General features: G+C 46.9%; 1 protein-coding gene across 22 annotated transcripts in view; it reads left to right on the top strand.

Annotated features, from left to right (window-relative positions):
* Positions 1 to 23,349, top strand: part of TNRC6A (trinucleotide repeat containing adaptor 6A) — a 101,842-nt gene extending 78,493 nt beyond the window's left edge. For 15 of the 22 annotated variants that reach the window (XM_070064558.1, XM_051847523.2, XM_051847522.2 and 12 more), the window contains 14 exons: positions 1,842 to 1,984; positions 2,368 to 2,514; positions 2,671 to 2,808; positions 3,174 to 3,302; positions 3,736 to 3,813; positions 4,075 to 4,285; positions 7,459 to 7,590; positions 13,836 to 13,994; positions 15,021 to 15,161; positions 16,356 to 16,463; positions 17,735 to 17,956; positions 19,276 to 19,346; positions 20,108 to 20,247; positions 20,552 to 23,349. In XM_070064558.1, coding sequence (XP_069920659.1) covers positions 1,842 to 1,984; positions 2,368 to 2,514; positions 2,671 to 2,808; positions 3,174 to 3,302; positions 3,736 to 3,813; positions 4,075 to 4,285; positions 7,459 to 7,590; positions 13,836 to 13,994; positions 15,021 to 15,161; positions 16,356 to 16,463; positions 17,735 to 17,956; positions 19,276 to 19,346; positions 20,108 to 20,247; positions 20,552 to 20,927 — 2,195 coding nt within the window. In that variant the 3' untranslated portion in view covers positions 20,928 to 23,349. The remainder of the gene's footprint in view (positions 1 to 1,841; positions 1,985 to 2,367; positions 2,515 to 2,670; positions 2,809 to 3,173; positions 3,303 to 3,735; positions 3,814 to 4,074; positions 4,286 to 7,458; positions 7,591 to 13,835; positions 13,995 to 15,020; positions 15,162 to 16,355; positions 16,464 to 17,734; positions 17,957 to 19,275; positions 19,347 to 20,107; positions 20,248 to 20,551) is intronic. The other 7 variants (XM_070064564.1, XM_070064556.1, XM_051847521.2 and 4 more) reach the window with 1 other exon arrangement.
* Positions 23,350 to 23,873: the final 524 nt, after the last annotated feature.

Raw genomic sequence — 23,873 nt, 5'->3', positions numbered from 1 at the left:
AGCAGTTTTTCAGAAGGCAAGTGAATACAGTTATGGGAAGAGGAGAGTGGTTGTCAGGAAACAGATGTGACAGCAGGACTTGGAGTAAGCCATTGGTAACGAAACAATCTCGTTAGAGGACTGAAAGACTAAGGAGAGATTCCTACTCTATAGGTTTCTAAAGGGGTGCACAATGTTGGGGAGATGCGACACACTACTTTTTACACAAGCAACAATAACATAGATCACTAGGAAGGGACAGCTTGGAAAGAGATTTTTGAGAAGCGCTGGTTGGAGTTGGTTGCGGTACTAGATGGAGAGAGGGAGAGAGCAAGATGGCCAGCCTGCAGGTATCAGTGAATAGAGGTGCTGCTAGCCAGGGGTAGAGAGAGTAAAGGAAGAGGTCCTTGTAAAGGTTGTTGATATTCAAGGGAAGGTCTTAACATGTTAAAACGCCTCACCCATACTTCAAGAAGCTAATGATGTTTTAAAACTACCTATTTTAAGCATTTTTTTCCTTTTCCACTTGCCTTGAATGAGGGTAGTAAGGGTAAGTATTATGACGGTGGTAAATATCTCAAAGAATAATGATTTGCAAAGAAACAGATTTGAGGAATGAAAGATGTGGAGAGTAAGGTTTAAGGAGAAGTCTTGTGTGAGAAGTGACAATGGTACATTGAAGTAGATATACTTGTATCTGGAGGTCACTTGATGGCGATGGTTGCTGCCTTGGTAGTACATGAAGCAGGTTTATAGAGGCAGTGAAACACAGATGCTGAGTCATCTTGGTCTGTTCAACACACCAGGGAGGTGGGCTCAGTTGCGCAGGGAGGACAGAAACTACTGAATGTGTGGTAAGGATGGGTATGCAGAGAGCATTGTCTGCTCTTTTCAAAAAGAAAGAGGAAGATAAAGAGGAAAAAAGAGATCCTCCATCCGCTGGTTCACTCCCGAAATGACTGCAACAGCTGGGATTGGGCTGGGCCAGGCTGGAGCCAGGCGCTCAACCTAGGTGTCCCACATGGGTGGCAAGGACTCAAGTACTTGATCTCCTTCATCTGCTACCTCCCAGATGCATTAACAGGGAGCAGGATCCAAAGCCGAGGTAGCTGGGACCTGAATCTCTCAGTACTCGGATGTGGGATGTGGGTTGTGGGTGTTCCAAGCAGCAGCTTAACCTACTATTGCCACAACACCTGCCCCACATTGTCCACATTTTAAAAGATTTATGGAAAGGGGATGGTAGCTTAAAGGCTGGCCCTATCAAGAAAAAGACTGTTGGAGAGGCGTTTCCCTCGTAAGCGGTCATGTTTATAGCAGGGCAGTCAGAATTGGGGAGTAATGAACAGCAAGGAAATAGAGGAAGGCATTAATTACCCTGTGTGCTAAACAGGGATGATGGCTATAACCCTAGAAGCATTAAAGAAATACATATAAAGCCCTTAGGGTAGCCCTGGCATTTTTTTAAATAGTAGTTTGTCATGATGGGTTTTGGTGGTTGTTTTTGTTGCTTATTAATGGGAAGGATTTTTGTTATAAAATTAACCAGATTCCAGATGACTTCCAAGATGTCTTACATTAATGTTGCTCAGAGCTTGTCTTAAAATGAGATTCTTTGCAACCTTTTGTTGACCAGTCCATTTTCAAGTTAATGGGCTCAGTAAGGTAACAGCATCTGCTACACCCTCCTTCCCTCGGGAGGAATGCAAGGTGCATGCAGTGCAAGTGCATTTCTCACATTCCTTGTCGAGGCAGAAGTCATTTCAGTTTGGAAAGTGAGTATTTTGCTTTTCATTGCCAATTTATCTGAATCCTATTAGGTTGTCTTCCTTCTTGATAACATAGTCTCCTGTGTTTATTAGGAATGTTACAAGAAAAGCGAATGGAAATAGATAAACATAGCCTAAATATTGGTGATTACAATCGAACGGTCGGGAAAGGCCCTGGTTCTCGGCCTCAGATTTCCAAAGAGTCTTCCATGGAGCGCAGTCCTTATTTTGATAAGGTAAAGTTTTTTTCTTTTACCTCTGTGACCAATAAACCAGTACACTTAGTAGCATAATCGTCATGTTAATATTTTAGAACATTTTGTATAATCTAAAGTGTTATAATCCAGTGCCAAATCCTATTACTGAATTTACAGTTCATTGTCTTTTTATGTCTCAGTTTAGTATAGAAGTTGCATTTATATTTTCTTCTTAATCCCATGAAATATGTTTGGCTCTTTGTATGTACTCTAAATTAACACTAATCTGATCTCTTCTGTTTTCTACCTGTTTCCTGTTGATGCTGGAATGTCATGTGACTTCTCTTCTGTTCCTGCAATGATTTCTCCCTTCCACTTGTTTGCTTGGCTGGTGTTGCACATCTTTCTGTCTGTCCAATCAGGATGGCATTGTAGCAGATGAATCCCAAAACATGCAGTTTATGTCCAGTCAAAGCATGAAGCTTCCCCCTTCAAATAGTGCACTACCTAACCAGGCCCTTGGCTCCATAGCAGGGCTGGGTATGCAAAACTTGAATTCTGTTAGACAGGTAAGTCCAGACGTGTATTTTAGGCTCTCTGTTGAATGATTTCTATTAGTAATAAGATCTCTCTTACATGTAGTTACTGTGTTTTAATCAATGATAAGATTCGTAATGAAATGGTTCATCCTTAAAGAACTCACTGGTACTTTATTGTTTTTGTAGAATGGCAATCCCAGTATGTTTGGTGTTGGAAACACAGCAGCACAACCCCGGGGCATGCAGCAGCCTCCAGCACAACCTCTTAGTTCATCTCAGCCTAATCTCCGTGCTCAAGTGCCTCCTCCATTACTCTCCCCTCAGGTGAGTACTCCATCCTCTCTGCCTACCTGGAAAAGAGCGTTGCAGAATTTTATATTTGAACAAGAAGACTAGTTGAGCATCAGGATATTTATTGGCGTCTTTGCGATGCAGCTAGTTCTGAATTATACAGAGTGGAGAAAATGAGTCAAGGATAATTTAAATCCAAAGTTTACCATGTTTTTCCTATACTACATCTTGGGAAAAGGACAATAGCAAAAATTACCAGATTAATATTTATTCTGTCATCTTTTGGAAAGACCACAGTTCCCCAGGGACTAGCCCAGAAATGTAACTTCAAGTCCATTGCACATTTAGCTGAGTGAGTTACTTTATGAACATTACTAAGTTGCCATTGTGATCGTTAGGTTCCAGTTTCATTGCTGAAGTATGCACCAAACAACGGTGGCCTGAATCCGCTCTTTGGCCCTCAGCAGGTAGCCATGCTGAACCAGCTATCCCAACTAAACCAGCTTTCTCAGATCTCCCAGTTACAGGTAAGGACAATAGTAGTCTTGTTCACTATGCATTTATTGAGTGTCCACTGTGTGCCAGACGCTAGACTCTGTAGAACGTACTGCAGTAAAGGGAGCAGATCCTGGCCCCAAGAGCTTAATGTTGATGAGGGAATACAGGTTGCGAGCAGGCATGTGGAAGGAGTTTTCAGAGAGGTGCAGGATGCTAGGAAAGCAGCCCCAGCCGGGTCTGCAGGCAGGGGACAGGATGATGAGGAAAAGTTTCTCTGTGAAGGGGAGAGTTTGAATTGAAGTAAAGACTGAATTTGAGCAGAATGACTACAAGCCAGACTGTCCAGGCAAGCAGTGATGCGGCTGAGGCAGGGCATGCGTCCGTGGCTCCATCTGCAGCGGTCTCTGAGGTATCCTGAAATGTGGTGTGGTAGTGACAACCTTTTTGCCCTCTTCTCTCCAGCGATTGTTAGCACAGCAGCAAAGGGCGCAGAGTCAGAGAAGCGTGCCTTCTGGTAACCGGCAGCAGCAAGACCAGCAGGTAGATCAGATCCTTCACTTGTGGCGCTGTCCTTTGTTTTAAGAAACTCAATTAGCAGCATTTCCATTGTAACAAGCAATGTGATGTCTTTATACTGAAACTCAATGCAGTGTGGTGTTTGCTATGTTTGCTGTTTGTCCTGAGTCATGTTAACTATTACCATGTGATTATCTTCTTGTGGAGATGAAAGTGAAATCAAAAATGAAGAGGAATGTGTAGGAGTCTATGAAGAATTTTTCCCAATCATTTTGTTGTTTGAAGGGTCGACCTCTTAGTGTGCAGCAGCAAATGATGCAGCAGTCTCGTCAACTCGATCCAAACCTGTTGGTGAAGCAACAGACCCCGCCATCTCAGCAGCAGTCACTCCATCAGCCAGCCATGAAGTCTTTCCTTGATAATGTCATGCCCCACACTACACCTGAGCTGCAAAAAGGGCCATCACCAATAAATGCTTTCAGCAACTTCCCTATAGGTGGGTTTCTCCTTGGCCAGGGCGGTCAGCTGATGCTGTGGTATGACAAGCATGCGCTCTCCTGTCCTACTCTAGCACGTTACTGCTCCATGAAAGCTACATCGCTCCTTTGGCTGTTCCCTCTCACGGTTGCCATAGCCTCTTCTAGGATCAGCCCATACTCATGCTTCAGGGCAGAGCTTTCTCCATTTAAAAATACCACACCATTTCAGAAGTCCTACAGTCACTTTGCTTTTTAAGACTCTGATATTGTAATTGTAGAAGAAGAAGGGGTGGGAAAGGCTAATGGGATTAAAAGAATTAGCACCTGGAGAATTTTTGAGCAGTGTTGCTTTGGAGAAACAAATGGAGTGGTCATAGTCACGTTTGCTAGTTAGAACTTGAAAATGCAGTTGTTTCTAAATATTTATAAATGATTACTCAAAGAAACATAAAATGAGGGGAAGAGAAGGGATTTCGTTGGCTTTTATTCACTGTGTGGAAATTTCAGGCATGTGTGTTACCTCCTTTCTAGCTCCCATTTTTTTCCCTGAGCCCTTAAGTGCAGTTTGCCCCGTAGTTGTGCGTGCCTTGTTCATTTTGTTTTTTCTTTCTTTCCTTACAGTGGTTCTGGTGAGCCTGCTTTGTTCTTTGCTGCCCAGCTGTGTTAACCACTGGTGCTGGGCTGTGGGCAGAGGTTGGGGCATGCTGTTGCCCCTGCTGTTAGTTCTCCCTATGGCTGAATTAAGACATGGTTTGGCTCTCCCAGTATGGCCGTGGACTCTCAGCTAGGGCAGGAATTACCCTTGGGGCTTTGGGGTTGTTAGCGATCTCTGCGCATCTCCAGGAGCGGTTCCTTTGTCAGTCAGCACTGGAGGTGAATGTGGTGGTGATGCTGTGATCCCAGAGACACAGGAACAGTGATAACAGAGAACAGTGACTGGTTTTGATCTTACTATTTGACTCCATACTTGACCTATAAATTGGGTCAGTCGAGAGATCAGGTCTAAACTGGGGATTTCCTATCCTTGCATTTTAGCAAGAGATTTTTTATTTTTCTTAAGATTTATTTATTTATTTGAAAGAGTTAGAGGGAGGGAGAGATCTTCCATCTGCTGGTTCACTCCCCAGATGGCTCCAATGTCTGGTACTGGGCCAGGTCAAAGCCAAGAGCCAGCAACTTCCAGATCTCCCACGTGGGTATAGCAGGGGCCCAAGCACTTGGGCCGTCTTCCACTGCTTTCCCCAGGCCATCACTGGGAAGCTGGATGGGAAGTGGAGCAGCTGGGCTATGAATCTGTGCCCATATGGAGTGCTTTCGTTGCAGGCAGTGGCCTCAAGAGATACTTCTTGTTTAAGAAGTAGAATTGTCTAAATCAGAGTGTTATAGGATTGTATCCATGTCCTTTACGTTAACACATTATCTGTGGCTGCTTTTGTGCTGCAGCAGCTGAGTTCTATCAGGACAGAGACTGGGGGCCAGCACTGTGGCGCCACAGGTTAAAGCCCCGGACTTCAGCGCTGGCATCCCATATGGGTTCCGGTTCCAGTCTTGGCTGCTCCACTTCCAATCTACCTCTCTGCTATGGCCTGGGAAAGCAGGAGAAGATGGCCCAAGTCCTTGGGCCTGAGGACCCGCGTGGAAGACCTGGGGAAAGCTCCTGACTCCTGGCTCCTGGTTTCAGATTGGCCCAGCTCTGGCCATTGCAACCATTTGGGGAGTGAACCAGCAGATGGAAAACCTCTCTCTTTCTTTCGCTCGCTCTCTCGCTCTCTCTCTCTCTCCCCCTCTCCTTCTCTCTGTAACTCTTTCAAATAAATAAAGCCTTAAAAAAAAAAAAAAAAAAAAAACAGAGACTATGCGGCCCACAAAGTCTATGATAACTATCTTGAAGTTTTAGAGAAAAAATTGGCAGCCCTTAATCTAATTCATAGCTCCAATTGCAGCAAATTTGCTCTTTGCAAAAATGCGGATGATATTACAGAATGTATGTTATAAAAGTTAACTTTGACAGACCTAATATCACATGGGTTCTCATCAAACCAAACAATTATATATCACCTAATTTGAAATTGTAGATTAAGAACTATTTGGAAGTGGGTTACACAAAGATTCTGGGTCTCCCTAGAAAGTCTTCATTTTTAAAAAACTATTTTAGGTGATTTCATGTAAAAGTTTTCTGACCACTGTATCTTTCTTTCTTTTTTTTTCTTAAGATTTATTTTTTTATGTGAAAGGCACAGTTAACAGAGAGGCAGAGAGAGAGAGAGAGAGGTCTTCCATCTGGTTCATTCTCCAGGTGGCCACAAAGGCTGGAGCTGCGCCTATCCGAAGCCAGGAGCCAGGAGCTTCCTCCAGGACTCCCAAGCAAGAGCAGGGGCCTAAGGACTTGGGCCATCTTCTACTGCTTTCCCAGGCCATGGCAGAGAGCTGGATCGGAAATGGAGCAGCTGGGACTTGAACATAGCAGGCGGCTTTACCTGCTATGCCACAGTGCTGGCTTCCTCCACAGTATCTTAAAACTGAAATTTCTATCCTCAATTCAAGAGAAAATCTAAGTGGCGGCTAGGATATAGACATTGCCTCCTTAGATGTAACTGTAAGGACAGGTTACTTTTACTTTAAATAACATCCTTTGGGTGGCTGGTGAGCCAGCTGAAAATTGTTTAGTTTGTAAGCAAAAGGTAGTGACTGAAAGCGATTACATATTCTTCATGTTTAGGGAATAGCTAACCTGATATATTTTATTAGAAGTAAACTTACAAACTATATGACTTGGCATCTGTAAAACTGTTTTCTCTCTAATTTTGCAAGGAATTTAAGAACAATCAAAATTATATGGAGAAATAGTTTTCCACATGTAATTATACTGTTAACATTTTATTGCTTGGAAACAGCCTATTAAATGTTTGAATCTCTGTTTAGGATTCGTACGCACAGCTTTCTCTCTGATAGTCTGGAAGACTCTTTCTCTCGTCAGTGTTTCTGCATGACCTTGGCCAGGAGCCCAGAGAGTTTTCCACCTTCCTCGCCTTCATCATTTGGCAGTGCCAGATTTGCAAGTGATATCTGTTAAGAAACATTAGCAGAATTGAAAACATTAATTACTTATGTTTTTCTAGGACATAGAAGTAATGGTACCAGCAGGAAAGTATGCTATATCTTATAAATTGTGTTTTCTTTTCTTTTTAAGGCTTGAACTCAAACTTGAATGTAAATATGGATATGAACAGTATTAAAGAGCCACAGTCAAGACTAAGGAAGTGGACTACAGTGGACAGCATTTCTGTGAACACATCTTTGGATCAAAACTCCAGCAAACATGGTATGAAATATGTTTTCTTTTAAAAAAAAAAAGTCTCCACAGAATACTAAACTTAGATCTTTAAGTATATGTTTTCTAAGCCAGCTGATTTTACATCTTTTCCTCATTTTAAAAAGTATTCTAAGGGTAGGTGTTTGGCACTTAAATCACTGATTGGTGCACCAACATCTGAGGGCCTGATTTGAGTCCCGCCTCCCTTGTTTCCAGTTCAGTTTCCTGCTAATGCAATAGGAAACAGCTGGTGATGGCTCCAGTTCTTGGGTCCCTGCCACCTACATGGGAGTCTCAGATTGATCTTTGGCTCCTGGTTTGGCCTGGTCAGGCCCTGGCTGTCGCAAGTATTGGGAGTAAACCAGCAGATGAAATCTGACTCTCTCTCTCTCTCTTATCTTTAAAATAAATATCTGTTTTTAAAAATCATATTCTATGAATAAATGTGAAAAGCAAAATCCATCTTTGTTGTGCTGCTTTACAAAGAGGCATCAAATGATGCATTTAAATACTCCCCTTTTGATGTTAATTTCGGGTTTCTGTTAAGTGATTTCATTGTTCTTAAGTTCTTTATAATATTTACTGAATTTGATATTGAAAACTTGGGCCAAAGTTTTATTGCTATCACTTTCTTTATATTGACACATTTACACATTATATTGACACATTATTTCTTTATATATTTTGTTTCTGTGTGTAAGTCACATGAATTTAATATTGTCTTCTCAGCAGTTAAATTTTTTTCTCTTAAGATTTATTTCATTGAAAGAGTTACAGAGAGGGAGGGAAAGACAGACAGATCTTCCATCCACTAGTTCGGTTCCCAGATGGCTGCAATGGCCAGGACATGGCTGCAATGGCCAGGACTGTGCCACTCAGAAGCCAGGAGTCAGGATCCTCTTCCAGGTCTCCCATGTGGGTGCAGGGGCCCAAGCACTTCGGCCATCTTCTGCTGATTTTCCCAACTGCATTAGCAAGGAGCTGGATTGGAAGTAAAGCCAGCCAGACATTGACCCGGCGCCACTATGGGTTGTTGGCATCACAGGCGTTGTCCTTACCCACTGTGCCACAACACCAGCCCAGCAGTTATATATTTTTTTTTCATTTCAAGTTATTTTCATTTATTTGAAAGGCAGAGAGATAGAGACAGAGAAAAATCTTCCATCTATTCTTCACTCCCCAAATGGTTGCAATAACTAAGGCTGGACCAGGCCAAACCCAGGAGCCTGAAACTCTTAGCAGGGACACAAGTCCTTTAGTTGTCACCTGTTGCCTTCCAGTATGCACAATGGCATGACAACTGCAGTCAGAAGCAGAGCCAGAACTTGAACCCAGGCAGTACTATACGGGATACAGGTGTTCCAGGCAGCATCTTAACTTCTGTACCAAACACTATCCCCTTAAAGCTTCTTTAGAATTACTATTTTCGTCTTACTTAATATCATCCATTTGTTCAGGAAGTATAAATGGACTGTCTTTTGCTTTCTGAGAACTGTGCAAAGCCCCTGGAATACATATGTACATATGCTCATATGTACTCATATTTGAATATATGCGTGTAGAGGTGCGTGTGTGTGTGTGTGTAAAAGTAGCTACCCCTGAGGGGCAAGTTGTAAGCAAAAGTAAACCCGTAAACAGCTTTGTACAGCAGTACAGTAGGTACTGTAAAAGCTGGTGCTGATCATATAATAACACGAGGTTACACAGTAGTATCAAGGCAGGAATAACTGAATATGCGTGGGTATTGAAAGCCTTCATAAATATTCTCATCTTGAAATGAGTCTTCATGTTTTCCAAACAAGTGGAGCAAGAACAACCAAGAGGGTATAGTGTATGTGCCGTTCAAAGAGGACAGCCTGGTGAATTCTTGAATCTGGATGCGTGCGGAGGTGAAGTTACAAAGAAAGGCAGATAAAGTTGGGTAGCAGTTACTTGAACATTTTCTCCTGTATGATGGGAAAAACGTTGACGAGTTTTAGACTAGGAGCTAACATTTGGTTTACATTTTTTAAAGGCTCCTCTGGTGCAGTTTGGTAGTGTAAAGAACAGAATAGCAGGGCCGGTGCTGTGGTGTAGGGGTAGAGCCGCCACCTGCATTGCCAGCATCCCGCATGGGCGCCGGTTCAAGTCCTGGCTGCTCCTCTTCCATCCAGCTCTCTGCTACTGCCTTGGAGAAGTAGAAGGTGGCCCAAGTGCTTGATCACCTACACACACACGGGAGACTTGAAAGAAGTTCCTGGCTCTTGCCTTCAGATTGGCACTGCTCCGGCTATTGCAACCATCTAGGGAGTGAACCAGCAAATAGAAAGCCTCTCTCTTTCTCTCTGCCTCTATAAAGAAATCCTCAGTAGTATTAAAGGGACATTAAAGAGGCCTAGTAGTATTAAAGGGACATTTTTGTAATAATTCCTTTCTTTTCTGTTGTATCTGATTTTTGAAACTTCAATTCACTAAACTTTGATTAGTGATCAGTTTTCTAGATTGTACAACATTGAGTTGATGATTATCAAGAAAATAAGGGTAAAATTATCTTAAGATAGAAGGAACATTGAACCATAAATCAGACCTGGATTCTAGGTTGATTCGCCAATCAAGGAACCAGCCCAAATTTTTCTTAAGGGTGAGAAGGAGGAATTGAGATAATGGGGGTGTTGAGACCTACCTCTGCTACTAAGTAGCTACTTACTAGTAACTTGAATTTTCTGAACTTCAGGTGCTTCTCCTGCAAAATAGGAATGATTATAATGCCCGTTAAGGTGTTTTGAGTATGATCGAGGCGATAGATCCCAAGCACTTACACAGTAACAGAGGATTCGACATATATTTGGTCAGGGGATCTTAGCCATCCTTATTGTTGCCTTTATTGTTATCTCATTACATGCCATGCCTTTTTTTTGGGGGGGGGGACAGGCAGAGTGGATAGAGAGAGAGAGAAAGAGGTCTTCCTTTGCCATTGGTTCACCCTCCAATGGGCACCACGGCTGGCGCACTGCAGCCGGCACACTGCGCTGATCCGAAGCCAGGAGCCAGGTGCTTCTCCTGGTCTCCCATGGGGTGCAGGGCCCAAGCACTTGGGCCATCCTCCACTGCCTTCCCTGGCCACAGCAGAGAGCTGGCCTGGAAGAGGGGCAACCGGGGAAGAATCCGGCGCCCCGACCGGGACTAGAACCTGGTGTGCTGGCGCCACTAGGTGGAGGATTAGCCTAGTGAGCCATGGCGCCGGCCCAGCTTCCTCCTGATGAGCACCCTGGAAGGCAGTGATGATGGCTCAAATGATTGGATTCCAGCATTCCGTGTGAGAGACCTGGATTGGATTCCTGGCTCCCTGCTTTAGATTTTTAGGCAGTGAATCAGTGGATACTTACTCTCCCTCAAATAAGTTAAAAAAAAAGGGGGGGGGGGCAGCCTTAGAAGAGAGTGACTTGATGCTGCTGCAGACACTGAGTTAGGGATGGGTTAGTGCCCACCAGTGAGTGTCATGAGGAAGGCAGGGGACCAGCTCTGAGTATGAGTAGCAGTCTGGATGCAGCCATAGGAATGGACAGAGGACTCTGCTGTGTTTGATCAGGAGTGAGTTTTATATCTATCACAAGTTCGCGTTTTTTAAAAAATTTATTTTATTTATTTGAAAGAGTTACAGAGAAAGGTAGAGACAGAGAGAGAGGTCTTCCATCCACTGGTTCACTCCCCAGTTGGCCGCAACGGCCAGAGCTGTGCCGATCCAAAGCCAGGAGCTTCTTCCGGGTCTCCCACGCGAGTGCAGGGACCCAAGAACTTGGGCCTCTTCTACTGCTTTCCCAGGCCAAGCAGAGAGCTGGATCGGAAGAGGAGCAACCAGGACTAGAACCAGGGCCCATATCGGATGCCAGCGCTTCAGGCCAGTGCTTTAACTGGCCCCACCACAGTTTTTTAACATTTGCATTACTCCAAAAAGAACTCCTTAAGTTGTCACAGCCCTCGTTCTCCCATTTTCCTAGTCATAAACAAAAACCAATCTGTTCTGTACAAGTGTGTCCATGCTGGGCATTTCATCTAAATAGTGTGTATGTGTTCCTTAGTGACTGGCTGCTCTGACAGCGTACTCTTCTCAAGGTTCGTCTGCGTGATAGCATGCACGGGAACCTCGTTACTTCCTCGTCATTGTGTTGGAAAATACAGCGGCGTGGTGATCCACTCACTAATTGATGGGAATTTGACGCTAAGATATTCTTCATTTCCCAACTGCCACATCTGATCCATCAATGAAGAATGGCCGTTCCGCTTCAAAATTACATGATTTATCCTGGGTGATCTCTCTCGAGGGCCTCCTGATGGGTTCCCTGCTTCCATGGTTACCTCCCTCTTCTCTGATCCATTTCTTTTTTAAAGATTTATCTTATTTATTTGAAAGACAGGGTTGGGGGTTTGAGGGGTGCAGACAGAGAGAAAGGGAGATCTTCCATCCACTGGTTCACTCAACAAATGGCCTCAAGAGCCAACGGGCTGCCAAAATCAGGAGCCATGAGCTTCATCCAGGCCTCCCACGTGGATGTAGGGACCCAAGGACTTGGGCCATCTTCCACAGCTTTCCTACAGGCATTAGTAGGGAGCTGGATCAGAAGTCAAGCAGCTGGGACTCAAATGGGTGTCCATATGGGATGCCGCCATTGCAGGCAGAGGATTAACCTGTTGCACCACAATGCCAGCCCCTTCTAATCCATTTTCAACACTGCAGCAAAGCGATCTCAACACAAAGCTTCTCTTTTTAAAACCCTTCAATATAAAAGAACTTCCTGTGGCTTGCAGAGTACTTCATGAAAGTGCTGTGCCTTCAGGCAATGGGATATAGTGTGGTTGAAGTGGGAGGGTGTAAGCCAGTGAGTTCCCTGGCCCAGGACTAACTGCAGTGTGCCTGTCACAACAAGGCCCACTGAGTCAGGGACCAGCTTAGCGGGACAACCCATAAGGGTGCTGGTTTAAGTCCCGGCTGCTCCACTTCCCACCAGCTCTCTGCTAATATGCCTGGGAAAGCAGCAGAAGATGCCCCAAGTCCTTGGGCCCCTGCATCTACATGGGAGACCTGCCGGAAGCTCCTGGCTCCTGGCTTCAGACCAGCCCGGCTCCGGCCATTGTGGCCATTTGGGAAGTGAATCAGTGGATGCAAAATCTCCCTTTCTCTCTGCCTCTCTGTTACTCTGCCTTTCAATGAATAAATAAGTCTTAAATTTAAAAAAAAAATGACACATTGGATCATTCTTGCCTTCAAAATCAGGGCCCAGTTCCTTGATGCTGTGCATTCTTCCACTTCTCATTCTTCAGACAGAATAGTTCTCAGTTCCACAAACATAACACGACATCTTTCTCTTTGGGTCTTTGCACAAGCTGTACTCACTGCCTAGAACCACTTCCCCAGTCCTTCACACCCCTCGCCTCTCCTGGCCACATGTTCTCTCCTTCCTGTCTGCTTTGAAGATATAGTGTCACTGAGGGCAATACCCCATTGATTGGTCTTGGGCACTTTCCTACATCCAGCATTCGGCGCAGCCACTGCACTGTTCCAGTGAGAGTGTGATGTGCTTTGCTGCTTGTAGTAAAGCACTAGTCATTGCAAGGTGTGAGGAATAAATCGCAGGATGACAAGTGATTGTTTCTAAGGTTACATTGTGGCTATATGGGATTACACACTTACTTTGGTAAAGAATGTTTTGAGTGCTGTGTATTTACAAGGAAGTGGAGTATGGGGTAGGAATGTCAACATCCTGGTAGAAAATAGTATTGAGTCTTTGCATTGCAAATACAGGCATCTTGCAGGCATAGTGCTTTCTGGATTCTGAGATAAGCCTCTACCACTGACAGTGATCCTGACCGTGGTTGGTTCTCTGCTGTCACAGTTCTGTTTAGCTTCCTCTGATTCCTCATTTGCATACACACACACCCCCAGTACAAGAATCTCCCCAACAAAGAGTTCACTGTACCTGTTCTTTGTTGTTTTTGTCTTTTTTTTTTCACTTGTTCTTAATTTAGAAATAATTCTAAGCTCTGATTGTGATCCCTTATGATGGCTCTAGTCCCTGTATCCTCCTTGATCTGAAGTCCTCTGATCAGTCTCAGGTCCCCTTCATGTGAGACGTTACAGTGCCAGTAGAGACAAGAGCTGAAGTCTGCAGAGAGCTGTCTTCTCTCTTTGCACCTCTGCACAGTTTACAGAACACCTGGGAACCCACAGATCTACATTTGCTCCTGTACTTTGCTCACGACCATTTTTCTCCTTTTAGGTGCTATTTCAAGTGGTTTCCGGCTGGAAGAGTCTCCATTTGTTCCCTATGACTTTGTGAACAGCAGTACTTCACCAGCCAGTCCTCCAGGTTCAATAGGAGATGGCTGGCCACGTGCCAAATCGCCTAATGGCTCTAGCAGTGTTAATTGGCCACCAGGTAAAACACTAACGGCTTTCCTGAAACTGTGTTTCCAATAAAGCATTCTCACGTTGGGCTTACTGACTAATGATTTCGTCCCATCCTGCGTGGTCGGACTCTCTGCTGATAAGAAGGGAGCATGGGTGATAGAGGGAAAGTTGGCCATGAGGTCTGCTGTGTGTCCACCTGTTCCCGGTGACTGGACACTCCATGCAGTGAAAGTGGAAGGAGTCCCATAAAAGTCTTAATTCATTGTTCCTCTTCGGCTGAGTCAGGGAATTAACTTGACATTATTTTGGGTTATCCAGAGGAATTGCTAGAAATGCATCCATAGCCACTCTGTCTGACGTCCAGCTGCTGTGGCTTTGTAGTTTGTCATAAAGCACTTTAAAATGTTGCCTCTTTAGAAATACAGTAACCTACCCCTTAAAGTGTACAATTTATATATGCCTGTTTAAATGTTTAACATATGTTAAAGTTAAATCTATATTTAATAATACATACAATAATTATATGTCTGTTTATGTCTACACACACGGGCAGCAGGTTAAGCCACAGCCTGTGATGGCAGCGTCCTGTCTGGGCGCCGGTCTGAGTCCTGGCTCTTCCACTTCCGATACAGCTCCATTATGCACCTGGAAAGCAATGAAAGATGGCCCACGTGCTTGGACCCCAGACACTCATGGGAGACCTGGATAGAGTTCCAGGCTCCTGGCTGCATCCTGGTCCAGTTCAGTCATTGCGGCCATTTTTGGGGGTGAACCAACAGATGGGAGATCGCTCTCCTTCTCTCCATGACTTTGCATACACACACACACACACACACACACATACATGTATATATACACACACACATATATATCAAAAAATTTCACATTACTCATAAAGAATAATTGATATTATAATGGCTGTATTACTGAACCAACCTATTAGGATATTAGTGTAAATTGGGAAATATGTAAGATTTTAAAAGTTTTAAATGTTTAATAATGTACTTTAAAATGATTATTAAGCCTTAAACTAATTTTAAGCTTCCATTTCCAGAATTTCGCCCTGGTGAACCATGGAAAGGTTATCCAAACATTGACCCCGAAACTGACCCTTACGTCACTCCTGGCAGTGTCATAAACAATCTTTCAATTAATACTGTGCGGGAAGTTGACCACCTCAGGGACAGGAACAGTGGTACGTGGGGGCCCAAGTCCGTTTCTGACGTGCTGGGTGATAGCTTGGGAGTGGCTCAGAAGATGGGAAATTTGGGGCAGCAAGTCACCCAAGCACCTCAGCGGCCCTGCCATCCAAGGGAATCATGGGAATGAAAGCAGGATCCTCCTTCTCCCAGAAGTGACTTGCTTATTGCGCCCTCTACAACGATGAGGGTCCGTCATCCCTTGATGTAGTAAATACATAAATGGGTTTACGTTGACACAAAGGGCCAACAAACATTTGCTTTCCAGTAATTGTGTTAGCAACTAAAGGTTACAAGACTTCAGTTATTAGAAAACAGGTGTTTTGCAGAAGTTTATATTAATTAACAATATATGTCCATACAATTGGACTATTAAGTGACTTGCATCTGGAGAAGTGAAAGTAGGGGCACAGACCCAAGCATACAACCTCCCGGCATGGTGACAACCAGACGACTCCGCCAGCTTTCAGAAACAGGCTTTCTTGCCTGTGGAAGGACCTGAAGGGAGAGGCGGCTGGAGCCGGCATTTGGAGTGCATTATTGAAGGCTTTGCTTGGCAGCTGGGGGTCTAACATGGGGAATCTGACAGTGGTGAGCGGAGTGCACTGGGCTGGGGGACCAGTTAGGCAGCCATCCTAGCGCTCTGGAGATGAGTCCAGAAGTAATTCAAGGATGGGAATATTTTTTTTTAATGGGATAAAGGACTAGGATTTGGAGCCGGAACATGGGCCGTGCCGGAGAAGGCTGGAGGCCTGGCCAGTGAGTTGTGCCGGTGCCAGGGTACCTTGTGATCAGGCTTGCTGGGGGAGAAGCACCAGAGTTCAGAGCAGCAGGAATGGTCCCCCTTGTAGAACCCAGTTCTGGGGAGGAGGGCCAGTGGCTGGCTGAGTTGCTGGGCCTCATTGTTAGAGTATGTTCTCACAGACGGGGGACAGGTGGGGCGGGGTGGGGGAGAGTGGGAGAGCTGACCTGAGCCAGAGTAAACACAGCAGGTTCCCCTGGCCCTGCGCAGTCTGCGAATGACTGCTTGCTTGCTGGCAGCACAGAGAGCAGTGTGCAGGGGCTGCTGCTGGGATCTTGCCCGTCTCCTTTCACTCAGCATCACTCTTCGGCTTGTGTTTCTCTGGGAGCCTTTGCTTGTTAAATGCCATGTGCCTCGCTCTGGGTAACTGGACTCCTCCTCCATACAGGGTCATCCTCATCCTTGAACACCACGCTGCCTTCAACTAGTGCCTGGTCATCCATTCGTGCCTCCAACTACAACGTTCCCCTCAGCAGTACAGCACAAAGCACTTCAGGTGGGCCTCGCCTGCACTGACCCGGGGCCCCTCTTGGGAAGGGAGGTTTTTAATGCCCTATTCTTTTATCTAGATTTTTTGTTCAGGGTTTTAGGAGACTTTGTGAGCCTGTAAAATATTTTTAACAGCATTTGTTCTTGTTTAAATTTAGTGTACCCAGCAGTCATCAACCAAAATAATGAGTTTTCTCTGAGCAGCGCTCATTCTCCCCTGAGACCACCTCTGCTGTGTAATTAAATCTAATTTTCAAAGCGGTTTTCTTTCACTTCCAATTCTCTGTAAACTAGCACGTTTCTCACATACAGTGAGCATGAGTTTTGAATTCCTAGAGACGGGAAGCGTACGGCAGAGTTCGCAGTCGCCTCTCCGTACTTCGGTGGGGCCAGTCTTCTGAGCGCACTTTTGAGTAGCGCTGGCTAGAGTTGGTGGTGATGGAAGATAGGATGTTGTCCATCCCGTTCTGTATCGTGTTGCTGTGAGCCTCACCCTCGGTGTGCCTGGCGCCCTTGTTGAGTGAGGAAGTGTGCACCGGGCATTGCACTTGCGTATTTGGCTTTTTCCTCCCTGCCGTCTCCCATGGTGTTTGTTTCTTTTCCCCAAGCCAGGCAGGCTCAGGGTTGAATTCGGGCTCTGCATTGGACCTACAGGCAAAGGACTTAACCTCTTTGACCCTGAGTAGGATGTGCCAGGATCAGGGGTGGTATACGCCGGGTACGCAGCAACTCATTGACTCTGAGTAGGATGTGCCAGGATCAGGGGTGGTATACGCCGGGTACGCAGCAACTCACTGCTTGGCAAGGAGAGGCAACCCCTGGCGAATACCTTCCCCAGGGGACTCCCGAGCTGGGCTACTTTTGCATTTTTCCATGAGTTGAACAGCAGAGTTCTCAGGTGCATCCAGTATCCTATGTCAGTCTTGAATGGCACATGACGGTTATTAAGGTGAGGATTTCACAATCGCCGTCCTTGGGCAGTGCAAAGCAAGATTTTCTGTTTTAGGTTCAATTAGAATACAGCTTGTGCACGGATCTGAGAATCCCTAGGGTCTTCAGACTCCCGATGCAGACGAATGGCCTGCGTGTGTTGAGGGAGGGTGCGGCTTCTTTGGGCTTTCTGTTTCTCTTCCTTGGTGATTTAGTTTTATTCGGGGTTTTTAATAGTTTTTGTTTGACTGCTTTTTATGGAAGAGTAGCTATTACTGTTATATAAATTTCTTTTTTCTTAAATAATATTATTCACCTCTCTCCATTTTTTTTTTTTCCTTTGAGTAGCCAGAAATAGTGATTCCAAATTGACGTGGTCTCCTGGTTCAGTCACAAACACCTCTCTGGCCCATGAGCTGTGGAAGGTCCCTTTGCCACCTAAAAACATCACTGCTCCGTCCCGCCCGCCTCCGGGCCTGACTGGTCAGAAGCCAGCCTTGTCTGCGTGGGACAATTCTCCCCTTCGTGTGGGTGGAGGATGGGGAAATTCTGACGCCAGATACACCCCAGGTAAGGGCAAAGGTGGTCGGTCGCAGGGGTTTGTTTGCCAAGCGCTCACAGGTACCAGCAGCCTCATGTGACACACCTGAGCGGTGCGTCACTCGTCACCTCCGTGCCGTGAATGACAGCGGACATAGACGGTTCCCAGCGCCTTGCTGTCAGTAGGCCTGCACAGCAGGGCAGAGCCGCTGTTGGCAAGGCTGGGGAAGGTGGCAACCACCCAGGCGGCCTCGAAGACTGTGGGTGATAGCTTGGCCTATATGTCAGATGTGTTGTCAAAACAGGGACGTTTGAGGGTAAAAGAGGGGCCTGTTAATTGGTCCCGCAGGGCATGGACCCGAGTGTGCTGGAGAAACTGGGAGACGCGGTTCCCCTGTCTACACGTTCTGTAGCCTAGTGCCGGCTTTGTGCTGACACAGTGCCTGTGCTTGCCATCCCAGCCGTGCGCACACGCCCACGCGCACACACGTGCGGTTTGACTCCGAGCTGACTAGCACTTCGGCCAGTAACTAGGATGCCATGCTTCATCCCCCTGCCCCCAAACTGTCGCAGTCGTTCTCACCGCCAGGCTGGAAGTGTGCGATGCCGTCTGGTCCAGTTCTGACTTCCAGTCCCGGCTGGCGGTGGGCCACAGGGCAGCTTGCAGCACTCCCTCCCTTGCGGAAAGATCACTGGCGTCCCAGCTGAGCTCCCACTTGTAGACTGACGTGATTGGATGCCGCCAAGTGGCTGGCGGTACTTGGTGAGGGAGGAGCCCCCCCCCAGGGCAGACGCGGGGAGAGGAGCAGGAACTTGTCAGAGGGGACAGCCGGTGCCAAAGCTCAGGCCTGACGGCTCCAGTTCCCTGGGAGGTGTTCAAGGAAGGGGCAGGGCAAGGCTCAGTGGTGACCAAGCAGGGGCTGGGTGCGGCCGCGTCTGAGGCCATCCGGAAGTATTCGTGAGGCACTGAAGGGGGGGCGGTCAGGAGCGAGCTGTGCTGCCGGGCGGAGTGGGCGCACGGAGCCAGGTGGGGAATGTGTACCCCAGACCTGGGCTGTCTGGGTGGCCGTGTGCTCTCACGTCCCCTCAAGCTCCATACCCTGAGGGATAGACATGCACAGTCCCCTGAGACCTGGACATGAGAAGGCCCAAAGGTCCCTGGTCTGGTGTGGCTCACTGCTGCCCGCCCCCGTGATGAGCTGGAGGCAAGGGGACGTAGGGAAGGAAGCCAGGGAGCGGGTGGTCCTCCGAGTGTCCGTCAGAGCCGCTGTGCTCTGCCCGTGCCACCGCCCACAGCCTTGGGAAACCGACTCGGTTTTGTTTCTTTTCTTTTCTTTCCCCTTGTTCAGGTTCCAGCTGGGGTGAGAGCAGCTCAGGGAGAATAACAAATTGGCTTGTTCTAAAAAACCTTACACCTCAGGTAAGGGCGCCAGGGCCTTGGTCTGTGTGAGCTGAGGGCTCCTGGGTGGTAGTCAGGGCTGGCCACGGCCAGTGGGCACGGAGGCCAGCCCGAAACCCGGATTCCTGGGTCTCGCCCAGCGGGCTGGGGTCTGGGCACCAGCATTTCATGAGGGCATTTAGATGGACAGATGCACGTGGCTCCTGCTACGCCTTAAGAAAGCCTGGTCTGCTCTTTATTATAATTATTGTTATCGATGTTTTATTCTCTTTATTTGAAAGGCAGAGAGAGAATGAGAATCTTCCATCCTCTGGTTCGCTCCTCAAATGCCCACAACAGCCAGGGCTGAGCCAGGCCCAAGGCAGGCGCTCAGGACTCCTCTGGGTCTCCCGTGAGGGTGGCAGGGCCCCAAGTACCCTCCCCTCCTGTCTGCTCTTTGAGCTTAGAGCATTTTCTTAGCCCCTGGCGGCTGGATATTATGAACCCAGCTCGCTTCCCACCCCAGGAGCAGTGCCTTGATGGGCCCCGTCCTCGCGTCAGGGAAGAGAAAATACGAAGCCGCAGCAGGGGCAGGGGCTACAGAACTGGGGTCCTGGGGGTGTCCGGGGGCCTCAAGGCCCCAAAGGTGCTGCTCTGGGAGGAAGGTGAGGAGGGGGCGCCGTCTCCCAGCCCAGCGAGGGCCACGGAAGCGCAGTGCCAGGAGCAGCGCCGAACCCGGGACCGCTTTCCTGCTGGCCCTCACGGCGCCTTCTCCGCCCGCCCGGCGTCCCGCTCTCTCCTAGATCGATGGCTCAACTCTGCGCACCCTGTGCATGCAGCATGGCCCGCTCATCACATTCCACCTGAACCTCCCACATGGAAACGCGCTGGTCCGTTACAGTTCAAAAGAAGAGGTAGTGAAGGCACAAAAGTCTCTGCACATGTGAGTAGGCCGTGCCCCTGCGGCGGCGAAGCTGGGGGCGGGGGGGGCCCGGCGCCCGTGCCCCCGCTGCAGCACACTGCCAGTCAGCCCTGGGCGCCGTGGCTTCGCTCCCAGGAGAGCGCAGCAGGCTCTCGGCACCACGCTGGCCTGGAGGAGGTTACTCTGGGAACGGCCGGGCCAAGCCACCCGCGCGCTCCCTCTGCACGGTGCGGAGCTGTTGTCCCGCGGCCAGGCTGCGCCCTTGTTTGGGAATCGGGAAGCCCTTGGGGAGCGTCCTCACGTGCCCGCTGTGCTCTCTCCGCAGGTGTGTACTGGGGAACACTACTATTCTTGCTGAGTTTGCCAGTGAAGAGGAGATCAGTCGTTTCTTTGCACAAAGTCAGTCTCTGACCCCTTCTCCTGGCTGGCAGTCTCTCGGGTCCAGCCAGAGCCGGCTGGGCTCCCTCGACTGTTCCCACTCGTTCTCCAGCCGGACCGATCTCAATCACTGGAATGGTGCTGGGCTGTCGGGAACTAACTGTGGAGACCTTCACGGCACTTCACTCTGGGGGACCCCCCATTATTCCACAAGCCTGTGGGGTCCTCCCAGCAGCAGCGACCCCCGGGGAATTAGCAGCCCATCCCCCATTAATGCTTTTCTTTCTGTTGACCACCTGGGTGGGGGTGGAGAGTCCATGTAACGGTGTAGACGTAGACTCACAAACTGTGACCTCAAGACGCGAAAGAAAGGAGCACTAAGTTGGGCTCGCCGCCTGCAGCCAGGGGCCACCTGTGGGAACAGCTATTCTCTGCACATTTTCCACTTTGTTTTCCCCAAAACATATCAGTTTGAATACTTGAATCATGCAGGCCAATATTATAATGTGAAAAGGTATCTATCTATCTACACTCCCAAATAGCGCCATACATGCTAAGCCGTATCGAACGAGCTCACTCGTGTGTATTCATCATGTTTAGCCTTCGGAGTCTTTCTTTTTTCTACCCCTCCCCTTCTTTCTCTTTTTTTTTGTTTTCTTTTTTTCTTTTGCAAAACCATTTTTTGGGCTGATAATGTATGAGCTTTTACCTTTGCACTGAAGGATGTTCTCTCCGTCTAATCGGCAACGTGGGGGGGCAGCTGTTCCAGTGTAAGTGTTTACTCAAGGATGCTCTTCCAAGGTGTGCGCTCTCTACTATGCCTTGATGTTGCCTACCTTGTTGTGGTATCGTGGAGTTTAAAAGATCAAGTTATGATACTGACTTAGGATTATTAATGAAAGTGTTGCACCAGTTTTTTCATGTTGTAAAACTAAAGAATTTCGCTCTGCAGTTTGAAAAACTGTGGCCACAGCTGTGACTTGCAGCCCACCTGCCACCCAGGACGGGCCCTGCACTTTGAATAGGCTTTCCATTTTGTTTTGAAGGTTCCCACGGTGAACCTTCTTGTTTACAGATTTTTTTGTTTGTTTTTGAGAAGAAAAATGTTTACTCTCCATCATTTAAAAAAAATTTAAAAGACAAAAAAAAAATGGAGGATGATTTAAAAGATGCTTTCTATCTCTGGGAAAAAGGAGCAGCATTTGGCCATGTTCTTTTGTTTTCTATTCTTGTCCTAAATCAAAGAGCATGGTTCTCAGGAAAACCAGTTCCCCAGTTTAAAAAAAACAAAAAACAAAAAAAAAAATCCTTGTAGTTTCTTATAGGAAAAAAAAGAAAAACCCCAACTTTTAGCACTGATACTACGTATTGCTCTGTTAAAGAATTTTCTCTGCCAAAAAAACAAAAAACAGGAAAAAAAAATGCTTAAAGCTGGAGTTTGACATTCTGCTTTCAGATGCTGTCTTTTTATTAGTGAGTGATGATGGTTTGCTAATAATCAGTAGGTAATCATTTTTGTAATCCCATCAAGTGGCTCTCTGTTTCTGCTCTCTCGTGACTGTGTTCATGTTTAACTGTTGTCCCTTAAAGCCGAAATCCGTAACTATGCATACTGTAACCAAGGTATTGGGCTTACAGAGTTGTTTGTTGTATAAAGAAAATTTTAAATGTTGTTGCAAACTAACGAGTTACACCATTTTTAAATTTCTCCCCCCCCCCTTTTTTTGCCCACAAATGGTATTATAATGCTTGCTTAGTCAAAGAAGAGAGACTAAACAAGGGTAAAAATTTTAACAGTACAGAATTTGCCATCATTTCATTGCCTTGATTCTAACTGTTTGTGTCCTAAGATGCAAAAGAAGTCAGTGGCTTTTAACTGTTTACAAATAGAATGTGATTGTAAAATGTACAGTTTGGTTGTGTTTGAATTATGAAATTTCTTCAGATATAATAAACCATGACTTTTTGGCTGCTCAACATTAATTGTCTCTTTTTTGTGAATTTATTTGTAGGCTCTTTTTTATAATGAAAGTTTCAAAGTTGCTATGTATGAGGGTTCTCATAGAGCAACCGATTAAACATCTAAGCAAAGATTTGAACATTTTCTCTGAACTCGCCCACAATGCCACCCTGAAACAATGTGAGAACGATGGGAAACTGTAGCTCGCTCCTCCGCCCTCTGAGCACCGTGGGGTCTTGGTGCTCGGAACCTTCGGTGACTTCATCTTCCCCACCATTTGTGCCCATCTCAAGCCTCAGCAAGAGACCATGTGGAACACGCAGCTTAATGACTTGACAGTGTACTAGTGTTAAACGCTCATACCTCTGTTACAGCACGCGAAATGCCACAGCCTGGACTGGCCTTTCCTCCCCTCCACGGCCCGCACCTCTCACCGCAGGGGCTCCGGGGCCAAACCTGTGTTTGTATCTCAGTGTATGACTTCAGATCATGTTCCAGCTTGCCAGGTGTAAGCTAACGTTGTTGGACACCTGAATTCCTAGAAGCAGATGTCGTTCAGTGCTTTCAGTGTATATTGACTTCCATACTGGTTTTTCCAAAAACCAAAGGTAGCTTTGAAAAACCACGTCTGGAACTGTTTGGAGCGTTAAGCTAATGGACCTTTTGGGGCTTTGAGTAGTATATAATTGACTTCAAAACCTGCGTTAATTGTATTGTTAAACGTGTTTGGGAGTTTTTTGCGCTTGTTATGTGGAAATAAAAGTGTTTGATTTAAAATTTTTAAAGTGGTTTTGATTTTTTTTTTTTTTTTTTTTTGGCCTGGTCCCCAAGTGTAGTGCAGCCCTGTTCCCCAGGTGACCGTCACTCCCGAGTGGTTCTGAACGTGGCCCCAGTGCCAGCCCCTCCTCCTGCAGAGCGGTTGTCCCGGCCTGACTTGGGCCCCTCCCAGCCTGCAGGAGTAAACCTTTGCGTGAAGCTCACAGCTGCGCTCCTGGGGACGTGTTCCGAGCTCTGCTTCCCGCCCCCACGCCCCGAGACTCGAGGACCCCTCCAGGGCAGCTTCCCCTGTGCTTTCTCCCGCCCGTTAGGAGCAGGAGGCATCTGCCCCTCCCTGTGCTGTGATCCTGGGCGGGGGACTGGCGGCCTAGCGAGTAACACACCAGGTGGGACCCCCGCATCCCATGTCGGAGTTCCTAGGTGTGGATCCCATCTGTGCTCATGACCCCAGCTTCCTGCTAAGGACACCCCAACCTCCGATGATGGCCACCAGCTGTTCGTCTTTGTGACCCCGCTCGATGGAGGGCAGGAA

This window comes from Oryctolagus cuniculus, chromosome 19 (genome assembly GCF_964237555.1).
Source record: "Oryctolagus cuniculus chromosome 19, mOryCun1.1, whole genome shotgun sequence".
In the NCBI taxonomy this organism is placed as follows: Eukaryota; Metazoa; Chordata; class Mammalia; order Lagomorpha; family Leporidae; genus Oryctolagus; species Oryctolagus cuniculus.
The sequence above is the reverse complement of the archived record's forward strand: the minus strand, read 5'-3'. Positions and strand labels throughout refer to the sequence as shown.